At 40.1% G+C, this 12,109-nt stretch overlaps 1 protein-coding gene across 2 annotated transcripts; it reads left to right on the top strand.

Annotated features, from left to right (window-relative positions):
• Nucleotides 1-317: 317 nt before the first annotated feature.
• Nucleotides 318-6,754, top strand: cbx7b (chromobox homolog 7b). 2 transcript variants are annotated; one of them, XM_017686049.2, is made up of 6 exons: nucleotides 318-648; nucleotides 2,611-2,654; nucleotides 3,615-3,680; nucleotides 3,771-3,837; nucleotides 3,954-4,248; nucleotides 5,790-6,754. In XM_017686049.2, exons 1-6 carry the CDS (start codon nucleotides 580-582, stop codon nucleotides 6,008-6,010), a joined length of 762 nt encoding a protein of 253 aa, XP_017541538.1. In that variant the 5' UTR covers nucleotides 318-579; the 3' UTR covers nucleotides 6,011-6,754. The 2 variants fall into 2 exon arrangements, with proteins under 2 accessions (XP_017541538.1, XP_017541539.1); XM_017686050.2 differs by having other exon boundaries at nucleotides 320-648; nucleotides 5,811-6,754.
• The last annotated feature ends 5,355 nt before the right edge of the window (nucleotides 6,755-12,109 follow it).

The following is a 12,109-nucleotide window of genomic DNA, read 5'->3' as shown; positions in this document are numbered from 1 at the left end:
AGCCAGTTCAACCTAAAATATTCCACCTGTCACATTCCCTACATCTCAAATTCAGCACAATGGGGTTGTAGTTCTCTGTCTTTTTATACACACCAAAATAAAAAAATACGTTTACTGAGATGAGATCATCTGCTTTTGGTAAGCACAATATCCATTTTTCACTAAAGAGGATAAAACATTGATTTCTTGACATGAGATTTCCCATTAGCGTGTCTATTTGGCACCATCTCCCCGAATGACTCATGTATGACCCCCCGCGTCCCGAAACTGTATGAATACGAGCCCGTCTGTGTGTGTGGTGTAGAGCGCGCTTGTCACCGCATGGTGGCGCACCGCGCGCTGCAGATGTGTCGCAGATTTTAAAAGTCACTGTACTCACAGAAAGATCTAGTACGAGGAAATGGAAGGGTGAAAAAAAGAAAAAAAGCTTTTGAAACTGAAGCTAAAAACAAGCCTGCGGAGCGGAGCTGAGGAGGAGCGGAGCAGCGTCGTTCAGCCCGACCTACTGTGAGTTTAAGCGAACAGAAGCTCCGCCGCTGCGTTATTTCACACGAGCCTGGAAAGCGCCACTGAAATCTGATGGAACTGTCAGCTATCGGTGAACAAGTGTTCGCTGTGGAGTCAATCATAAAGAAGAGAGTGAGGAAGGTAAGTGAGGGGCGCAGGCGAGGCGTCGGGGTCTCTCACGGGCTGCGTGGGTAGCTCGCAAAACTGTTCAGAGACATTTGTTTGGTCTTTTTTTGGATTTGAAACGGATCCGTGTTTACATCATTGATAGGAGCTCATGCTTAAAGGGAGCGTTTTAATTTCATCCAACCAAGGGAGAGAGAGAGCGAGAGAGAGAGGGAATGTTATGAAACCAGCTGCTGATCCAAAATCACTACAGTGACCTGTAACTGAAGTTGGAGATTAAATGCACCGCCTTTAGCTGTTACATGCATTACTGAGGCAGTAGCCCACTTTCTGTGCGCAGGCAGCCTGAGCGTGACAGAAAATGACGAAGCTCCTGAAGCTGTGGATCTGCCTGCCTGCCTCTCTGTCTCTCTGTCTCTCTGCCTCTCTCTCTCTCTGCCTCTCTCTCTCTCTCTCTGAGTGAGCTGTATGACAAAAATGTCAAGTGTAAGAAAAAAGCTCATTGGCTGAAAAAGCAGCGGCTTTATGCCTGTCATGTCAGGTTGCCCCTCCCATCTGCTGCTCCCAACACCCCCCGCCCCCCGTGTTTGGGTCCACGCTTTCTTTAAACGGGGGTCGTTTTTTCTGGTTCGTCATTTCTATATTTCCTTTGACGCCAGAGGGCTCGTGGTCGTTACGTCATCGCGTAAGTGTAGTAAAGCTGAGCGCGAGACGCTCTCAGCTTAAATCATTTAACTCATTAGTGTCCATCTCTGAAATGCTCATTGCACTGTGGCTTCTCTGGAAGTCAATTCAGGCTTATATGTACAGCGTACTGAACACGCGAGGGGAACTCGGGGTGCTACAAAAATAAAAGCTCAATAAAAACAGCATAAATGTAGGACAGACTGAAGACAAAGTGCTGTAGTGTAGTTAAAATGAACATAAAACTGAATAAGAATGAAATAATAAATAATACAGTGTTACTGTAGTATTTTCTAGCAGGAAGGTCATTAATTATTAATCAATCCAGTTTTTTTATCACTTCATTTAATTTAGTCATTTGGCCACACAACTACGAAAGACCTTAAAGCTTATGGTTTCGCATGTTTTTTGTCTTCATTTTACCATGATAACAAGTTATTTTCATTTGTTTTCTTGAGACCTTGTCATTTATGTCAAGACAAAACAAACGTTGTTTTACAAAGATCTTGAGTTCTTTATATCATTACCATGATATAATGAACATTGTTTACTGGGATAACATTTGTTATGTTGTGATAATGGCATAAACACCTCGAGATGTCTAGAACAGCAGTTGGTATGTCATGATACTTATACGAATAACTCGAGAGAACATATAAAAATAACATCACAGAAAAATAGATTAAATAAACATGCAAATCTGTGGTCCTTTACGGCTTGCCTACACAACTGATATTTAACTAAACAACAGAAAATCCCATTTTAACTGTAAATGGTAATAATAAACAAATATATATTTTATTATATATATAAATTTAAAATTGTAAATTACATGTATGAAAAGCAGAGCTGATGGGCACAGTTTCCTCTCTCTGCTGTATATTCCAGGTATTCTACACATTAGGATAACCTAAATAGCAGCAAATGAAAGCTGAACATCTCAGCTAAGAAACACTGGGGATGGCTGTTGCGATGCAAAAGGGCAACCGTTTTTAAAAAATGAAGCAACAAAGAAATAATCAAAGCTTTTCATTTTTTAAAGCTAACCACACAAAAAATCATACTAAAACGTTAAATAATGTTTTTCGTGAGAGATTTTCTATTGACCCCCTAATTAACACAAGCCAACCTCTTTTTTCTCTAAAGAAAAAAATTCAAATGGGTACTGTTAGATGTTCATCGAAGTAAATTATACACAGCTTCATCACTTTAGACATATCCAAACAAAGTTGGAGCTTTTGAATTTGAATGTATTAATTACGCTTTCTCTCTCTCTCTCTCTCTCTGTTAAAGGGGCATGTGGAATATTTACTAAAGTGGAAGGGGTGGCCTCCAAAGTAAGTAAAAAATGTGAAAGTTTAGTGGTTTATTCATAGATTTATTTTACTATATGTAATTACGATTACTAATGAGTGTATTAAAAAGTCTGACATGACAAAAACATAAAAATATGATTTTCATTAGTAAATGTTTTCTGTATTAAGTGCACAGATGAGCCAAAACATTACAGATGAAGTGAATAAGGTTGCTGATCTGGTAACAGTGGCTCACTGATAGCCATCCCATTTAGTCTGAACAGAATGGAAGTCACAGAAATGTTTAATGATGGTTACAGGAAGAACATGTCACAACATGCAATATATTTCACCCTGCTGCATATGTCCATCTCTGTCCACCATTGAAAGCGCCTATTGTGGGCACTCAAGCAATGGAACTAGATCTAGAAGCAATGGAAGAAGGCTGCCTGGTCTGACGAGTTCCGTTTTCTTTCACCTTACATGGACGGGTATGTGTGCACCTGAAGAAGTGATGGCAGCAGGATGCACTGTGGGAAAATGATAAGCTGTTGGACGAAGTGTGATGCTCTGGACAGTTCTGCAGAGAAACCCTGGGTCCAGGCATTCATGTTGATGACTTGACACTTCACCTACTTAAAAATCTCTGTAGACCAGGTACATCCTTTCATGGCCGTAAATATATCCCAGTGGCAGTGGTGTCCTTCAGCATCCTGCCTCACTGCACATACTGTTTGTGAGTGATTTGAGGAACATGATGCAGAGCTCAAAATGTTGACCTGGCCTCTAAACTCCCCACATCTCAATCCGATTGAGCATCTGTGGAATGTGCTGGAACAAGAAGCCCAATCCATGGCAGCTCCACCTTGCAACTTACAGAGGTCTTGTAGAGTCCAAGCCTCAGTGAGTCAGAGCTGTTTTAGGGGCCCACAGAGAATCAACAGTATATAAGGCATAATGTTTTGGTTCGTCACTGTTTATGTGTGTATTTTTCACTCACAGGTACAGTACCTGGGAGCCTGAGGAGCATATCCTAGATCCTCGGCTTGTTCTAGCATATGAGGAGAAGTGAGTTTCACTGTAATTCAGGAATCAAATGGATTGCTCTCTTACTTAGTGATTATTACTCTCTGAATTTTCTCTTTGATTTGCAAATAGAGAGCACCGGGACAAAGCAGTGGGCTGGCGTAAGAGGGGACCCAAGCCAAAGCGTCTTTTTGTGCAGGTACTGTCTGCTGCAGCCTCTTTTGACCTTTCACTCTGTTCCTACCAGCTCTCCGCTAACTGCATTGATGAAAATTTTTGCTGTATAGTTTCTCTCCATCTCTCTCTACCTTATAGAACATTTACACCATGGACCTCCGCAGTGCACAGAAAGCTGCAGACAAGTCTCCTGCACGTCTGCACCTTTCTCTCACTCGCTCACTCGACCCACAGATCGACCACATGGACCAGAAGTTCCAGGCCAAGGGAGGCACCATATATCGGCAACTAGTCCAGCACAAGAGGAAAAAGAGAAGCTCCAGAGACCCATCGGTAGAGGACTGGGGGGGGAGAGAGGAGGAGGAGGAGGATGAGGAGGAAGATGAGAGCACTAGAGAGGAAGAGTTGGAGACTGACAGAGCCACTCCAAACAGTAAGTATGTTAGTTGGTCAGAGGTCAAGCAGAAACACCTTGTTGACCCAGTTTTACTGCTGCAGTACAGTTTGTCAACCCTCATTTAGACAGCTGCACAGGGCAAAGTACCAAAACAGTAAGCCTCTCGATGTGGTGTAAAGTCAATGTTAAAAAAAAAGAAAGAAAGAAACCTGCAAACCTGCAGATGCATACACGTTTAGCTTTATAACTTAACTGCAAATATGAATGAAATACCTTTTTGCATTTATATGGCTTATGATGGCATATGATGATTACTATACACCTTACAGCATATAAAAGCATACTGGACAGCCCTTGATATACAGCCATATGCAAAGGTTTGGTCAAATTACATGTTTTGTTGACTTTCTTAGTGAAAAACATCCTCTACAGAAAACACACTTTTAACAATTACAATAATAAACAATTACTGTTTATTAGCTGCATGTTCTCCCCTTGTCTGCGTGGGTTTCATCCGGGTTCTCCGGGTTTCCTCCCACAGTCCAAAGACATGCAGTCAGGCCAATTGGACGTGCTAAATTACCCCTAGGTGTGAGTGTGTGAGTGACTGTCTGTGTGTGTCTGTCTGCCCTGCGATGGACTGGCGACCTGTCCAGGGTGTATCCTGCCTTCCGCCCGAAGACTGCTGGGATAGGCTCCAGCATCCCCCCGCGACCCTTACGGAGAAGCGGCTTAGAAAATGGATGGATGGATGGATGGATGTTTATTAGCTGAATTTAGCATATTGAAAAAATATATAAAATGTGACCAATGCACAGGCTGTGGTGCACATTTTATTTTCAATATGTTAAATCCACCTAATAAACCTTTAAGAAAATTATATATTTAAGTTTGTTCTCTGTAAAGGATGTGTACTTATTTCGGCTTGGAAAATCGACAAAATGTGTAATTGTTCAAACTTTTGCATATGACTGTAATATGGTTCTCAGGATGCTCTCACTGAAAGTGAAAAATTAACAAACTGGGATTTGGGTATAGGACTCATTTGCCTTTTGTAGCCATTTGAGATATTAGTATCACAAAATCCAATATTGCTATTACAATTCGAAATTATACATTGTGCAGCCAGACCTTATAAAGTTAGACATGGCTGCATCAGTGCTAACCTCTAGAGCAGAATTGAAGTTCTTTCTAGTTTCTTATTTCTCTGTGATTTATTGCATTTTTCATTTTTGTCCTGCACTATATCTGTATATTTTATTATAGCCTTGAAATAAATCACAATTTAGTGTCACAGAAAGTTTTAGAGGAATGGTTTGATGAAAAGTCAAATTAGCATAGTTTTCCACTTAACCCAGATGTAGTCGATTAGCCAAGACAGGTTTGGTATCCACATTTTGCTGTTTTAGTTTAGTGGAGATTTGAGGCTAATGCTGCTAACAAACACTAGAGGTCCATATTCACCCAGATCTTTGCTGTAAATACATTTGTAAAACTTTTGTTCATTTTTATAGGTGACAGTGATTGAACCCACAATTAACCCTCTCACATCTGTATGCTTGGTGTTTGCCTCACAGGCTCCTGCTTCTCTTTCTCAGGTAATGTGGCGACAGAGGGTTGGAGTTCAATAATTGGATCCAAGGAAGTGACAGTGTCTCCAATGCATGAAGAATGGAGGCCGGTCATGGGTCCAGAGGAGGTAACAGTGACAGATGTCACCATAAATTCACTGACAGTTACTTTTAGGGAGGCGCTGGTTGCAAAGGGCTTCTTCAGAAGCTGGGAACTGGAGTTCTAATATTGAGACTTGAGAAAGAGTGAAGTGAAGAGAGAGAGACAAAGAGAAGTGGTATGTGAGACTTTAATCAAGTGCACTATGTTGGGACATTTTGACAGTTCATTCTATTGCATGATATTCATTAACATTTCAAGGTAAATTTATGATTAGTACAGCCGACATCCTCAGCGTGGAAAGAAATTGCCATTAATGCTGCATCTACTTGCACATGTTGGTTGAGGAGGGCCTCCCTATAAGCCAGTGAGCTTTTTAGCTTTTCACAGTGATTCCATAAACTATCATTTAAGTAATTAAAAAGGTACTGAAAAGCTACACGCATGTAGTACTGTAAATAAAGTACTAGTTTATTCAAGTTGTATTAATTACAATTGTGGGATTGTAGTATATAATATGTATCTACACTAGTGTTCAAAAGTTTGGATTCACTTGTCACATTAATAACTTATGTTATTTCAGTCAATCATGACTTACAGTATGGATTGAAGTAATTAGATTTCAAGATGTTATATTCAATATTTCAAGTTGGGAACTCTACAGTAATTAATTATTCATAGTCATTTCATTATAAGTTATCTGCCAGGGAATTAGTCATCCCTTCTCAAGGCAATGCAAGGCATTCTGAATAATGATTTAAATAAATAATAATAATAATAATCCATCATCCATCATCTTCCGCTTCTCCGGGGTTCGGGTCGCGGGGGCAGCATCCTAAGCGATGAGGCCCAGACCTCCCTTTCCCCAGCCACTTCCACTAGCACTCCGGGGGGGATTCCGAGGCGCTCCCAGGCCAGCTGGGCAATATAGTCACGCCAGCGTGTCCTAGGTCTTCCCCAGGGTCTCCTCCCGGGTGGACTTGCCTGTGACACCTCATGAGGGAGGCATCCAGGAGGCATCCTACCCAGATGCCCGAACCACCTCAACTGGCTCCTCTCGACGTGGAGAAGCAGCGGCTCTACTCCGAGTCCCTCCCGGATGACCGAACTTCTCACCCTATCTCTAAGGGAGAGTCCAGACACCCTGACGAGGAAACTCATTTCGGCCGCTTGTATTCGCGATCTTATTCTTTCGGTCATTACCCAAAGCTCATGACCATAGGTGAGGGTGGGAACGTAGATTGACCGGTAAATCGAGAGCTTTGCCTTGTGGCTCAGCTCTTTCTTTACCACAACAGACCGGTAAAGAGCCCCCGGTTACATGAGTCCCCCCTCCCATCGACCCACCACTAATGGGAAGGGCAGTAGATAGGGGTTCTGTGCTTTGTGGATCGGGCAGCATCCAAAGGCGTGGGCCTTGGCATTCTGATCCTCGGTTGCTAATAATAATAATTTAAATAATAATAATAATAATAATACTTTAAATTATAAATAATAAATAACTTAGTTTTCGGTGTAATCCAGCTTTTTCGAACATCAAATGTCTGTTAATCCCTAAAATTGTCATTTTTATTTACAGCCTCCTACTAATGTGAAGCTGTAGTGTAATAGCTCCATACTAATAAATCATTTCATGTGTCTGCAACATTTTTTATCATTATCATTTTATTGCCAATAGTGATCCCAAACCTTTCAGTTGTGATTTCAAACTTTTGAAAACTAGTGTAACTTCAGGAGACTAAACTGACTGAAGATCTAAAATGATTCAGGGTGTTTAATTAACTGATTAATCTGAAATGGTCAGCGGATACAGGTCTGCCATTATACACTCTATGCGCCCAATAAAATATTAAGTCTAATAATTAATCATCTCCAGGGCAGTAGCGAAGTCACACATTTCATTCAAAGTTTAAAACTACTGTCATTTTAGATATGACTTTGACTTTGAAACACTACCAAAAATAGTACAGATGTGAAGCACCTGTAATCCATTGATTGACACTTTAGTTTGACTTTCAGTTAAACAAATTCTAACATGTATTAGAAAAACGTTATTCAACAATTTATTCCACTCTAAAGCTTAGGTCACTCCAGCTGTACTTTTCTTCTTCCTTTTGTTCTTGGTGGAAGACGTCAGAATACTTAAAGGGGAATTCCACCGATTTTTCTAATTTTTTGCATAATGGTTCAAATGTAAGCCAAGTCATTCACAGTGGTTTGATGTGTAATGCTCTGTTCTGGAGAAACTTGCTGAGTCAAAATTTTTACAGTGGTCATGAGAGGAACCTGAAGTCTGAAGAGTTTAATGCGTCTGTCTCACAGAAAGTTATTGAATAAAATTGTTATCAATATGTGGTCAAGTGCCTGTTTTATGATAGTTCTGGGATAAGGTTTTGGACTGAATCTATATTTAACTAATTCACGACAGAGAGGCACATGTAGGGTACTGTAAGGCAAAACAGTCCCAACAAAAAACATTTTTTCAGATTTACCACAATTTCACAATTTCCAAAATGCGGAAGACGCATGTAGGTTCCCTCATCATTTTGGACAGTTAATAAAATAGTTCTATTTGTGTTGGTAAACACTGTGACCATCATGACCACTGTAAAAACATTAGAATTATTACCATTTCACATCAGACCACTCTGGATGACTGTTTACATCTCAACAACTGAATTGCGCAGAATATTTTGAAAAGCTCTTTCCACACCAAGACCCAAAATGTTTTAAAATACACTTTGGCTGAAACTAATTAGCCTAACTAATTAATTGGCAGTCATTTTTACCCTAAGCTGGTACAGAAAGGTGAGAGGCACCTGTGTGGACAATAAAACACGTGCGCTTATGTAGTCTTAGCATCCCACAGATAGTGCAGACCCATTATATTTGGAATAGCACACTTTTATGGGAGATTAGTGTCAGTGTTGTTCGATGATTGTCTTAAAATGTTTGGCAAACTTTGTCCTTACTCCGTATGTCATGCGTACTTTTAGACTAACATTCCACTGATCAGTGTGATGGTGTCAGAGATCAAAACATTGAAAAAGTGATGAAATCTAAGAACAGTATTCTTCCATTGTTTTTCACTTGTTGCTGTATTGACAATACATATCATACATTGATGTTTCTACCAACCATGTAAATATATACAAAGTAATACAGCACTTTGTAGCATCTCTGTTTTGTTGTTCGAATTTAAATTGTGTCCCACTTTATCCAGCCATTGCACTTGAGTTGCAATGTGTGCCTATTATCAAACTTTGTAATTCCGTTGAAACTGAATATAATGTATATTCATACCTATAGGTAATTGCATCAAACTACACTGCAGCAACCTATGTCTGACTTGTTTGCCTGTTGACAGCTGAAGAGAACTGAAGACAATTTTGTCTGTATTTTTCTATGCTGATTTGAATGTATATTCAAGCAAATCCTCTGGGGACTGACCTGACTATTTTGTACTTTTCTTATAATTGGTGGTAACTGAGTAATGAGACGTGTACATAATATATTACCAAGTTATCTGTGGTTGCATTTGCTTCTCTGAAAAACTGCACTTTAAAACAGATAATCTGGTAGTGTGATGCTTTAAGAGTAAATGGCAGTATTTGTATTATAATTATCTATTAGACGTGCTTTTATATTGTAATAAAGCTAAATGTGAGAACTTGATGGCTCTGTACAGTTTTTTTTTTCACTTAAGGATGCAGAAAGGGTCAAGAAAAGCTAACTGAAATCCAGTTATTTAGTAGTATTTTGATATGGGTACTTTGATAAGGAAAAGTACTTATGTGGGCATCCTGGGCTAATGCAGGCATGTTATATTTTCCATGTACGTATCTGCCAACGCCAATACTTCAACATTTCTAAAACGTCAAAATTGATGCTGTATCTGCCTAGTTTAGCACTCCCGAGCAATGTAATATTTACTTGTGGAGGGATAGAAATACAGCAAAATGAATGAACTGCAGACATTTAGTACAGCGGCCCATCACCACCTCAGTGTTCACAGTGTGATACACAATCAAACATCAGTTTGAAATATCAGTCAAATCCAATCTTTTAAAGATAACATACCACTGCACTTCGGGTACCATTGTGCATGCCTGGTCTTTTCTATGTTCATGTTACAAAGCCTCAGTGCTCAAAGGTTCACATTCCTATAGGTAAGTACTCCTTCCCCTAATCGAAAAGGTCACGTGACAACCACCTTGGTAATCAAACTAACCAACAAACTAACCAGCAGGACAGGCCTGAATTGCTGTGAACAGCGCTCAGCTGTTTATTATTTAGAGCAACATGAAGGCAAAAAAAGGTCAGACCTGTGCTTTTGTAGTACTTGTTGCCACCATCTTCAATATAGACACTGATAATGACACGCAGGGGCAGCGTGAGCTTGGGTGGTAAGGCGGTTTTACGGTACACTGCGGTATGTTTAAAAAACAAAACAAAACACAACAATGACTATATCTCAACATAACGATGTGTCCAGTTTCTATTCCACAAACGAACTAAACACATTTCACCTATTTACATTTTGACTGGTGGTGTTTAAGCTCACCGATAAAAGAAAGAGGGGGGCGGGGTCGGCGGAGCCAGGAAAAAACATGACTGCAGCTCAGCTACGGCCAAGAACTACAGGTACCAGCACCGCCCGTTCTCTGCACACCGTAGAACAGGCCGGAGTCCAGCTTTCACTGCTGCCGCGCGAACCTGTGCGCCGCTATGAGCCCCCAGGTAAGATCGTGAAAGTAGAGAACAGAAAAACGAGCGAAACCGGAATCGGCTTCTTCGAATTTTTCCGGTCCACCTTAAAGGGCGCAGCAGCAGCGAAATTCAGCGCCGCAGGTTTCAGAATAAGTTTAAGTTAATTGCTGCACCAGTTCAGGTGAAACGGGCAAATTCAAAGCAGCAGCTGGTGACTAGGCAAGTATCATTTTAAGGCCATATGACCGTTTATTGAATGACTTGCAAATCTTGCACGGTGTTCACTTATTTGGTGACAATGTAAAGTGAACTATTTATCCATTTTGAAATAACGCTATAAAAGCGACAGTTAAAACCGTTGTCAGCGCCTTCCATCACCAGCCCCCTCATCTCAGCTTTTGTTTTTTGATAACCACAAATGCCGTCTTATATTGGGTACCCAATGCCAGGAAGGTGAAATAATTAAAAATATATACTGCCCAAGCCTACACTGAATGACTGCAGGCGTAGCGATGGGGGACCCACACACAAACCGACCGCTCTTAAGGTTGCACATACATGAAAGTGGCTCAGATCCGAGTAGAAAACAGACTTATGTCACGGTAAGGCGAGGTTTTCCTGGGAAAGTCCTGGAGTCATCGGCACAGTGACTATATACAGTATATTAACCTTGAATTAAACCAAATTAGAAGCCAGCTGATTACCATTGGTACAAACATACTTTAATGTACAATTAAATAATTGGCAAAAATCTGACCACCAGAATAACTTAAACAAAAGAAAGAAAGAAAAAAAAAGAGCATCAAATATTTTTGCTCCTCTCAGCAAGCACCAAAAAGTGTTAGCATGAGAAAAGTGGTCAAAACGTCAACAAATCACATGGTCTTTTTCCAGTCTGTATGTTTTTAAAAAGAAGAAGGGAAAAAAAAATCTGTTCAGTTACCATGGTTTGTACAGTGAATCATTATGTATATATTCATATATGCATGTATAAGACATTTCATCAAAACGGCATGATACTTCTCAGCAGTCCCCAAGTGGGATGTATAAGGTATGACAGCAGTGTCATTTTGCATCACCATTACATCTTTGAAAAGGAAAGAAAAAAAAAAAAAAAAAAAAAAAGTGTCATTTATCAGCTCCTGTTGCTTCAAGTTTTTTATTTTTCCAAAAATTAAATTAAATAATATATCTTTATATAAAAGACAAGTATCTCATTTTTATAAAATAAGTCTCAAGCCATATTGCCACTGTTTAGGTCACGTGGTTATTTCCCACCCCCTTTACCAGTCAACCTTATGAAAGGAAGAAAAAAAAAAAACTGAATAGGGATGTTGCTGTCTTTTTCCCCATTCATTCAGAAACTGTCCTCTTCAATTTAATCCAAAATGCACAGTACATGCCCTCCACAGTGTGTTTGTGTGCAACATGGAGACAAAGACAGTCGGCACTGTCTTGTTAGTACACACCCACCATGTTCAAGTGAAAACCCCGAAATTTAGTACACAACTGCAAT

Source organism: Pygocentrus nattereri, chromosome 13 (genome assembly GCF_015220715.1).
Source record: "Pygocentrus nattereri isolate fPygNat1 chromosome 13, fPygNat1.pri, whole genome shotgun sequence".
Lineage (NCBI taxonomy): Eukaryota > Metazoa > Chordata > Actinopteri > Characiformes > Serrasalmidae > Pygocentrus > Pygocentrus nattereri.
Note: the sequence above shows the minus strand (reverse complement) of the source record. Positions and strands in the feature narration are given on the sequence as shown.

Excerpts from the sequence above, each read along its gene's own strand:
- cbx7b (XM_017686049.2), top strand. The coding sequence starts at position 580 with ATGGAACTGTCAGCTATCGGTGAACAAGTGTTCGCTGTGGAGTCAATC. Across the intron at positions 2,655-3,614 it reads TGGAAGGGGTGGCCTCCAAA|GTACAGTACCTGGGAGCCTG; the intron begins GTAAGTAAAAAA and ends TTTCACTCACAG. Across the intron at positions 4,249-5,789 it reads TGACAGAGCCACTCCAAACA|GCTCCTGCTTCTCTTTCTCA; the intron begins GTAAGTATGTTA and ends TTTGCCTCACAG.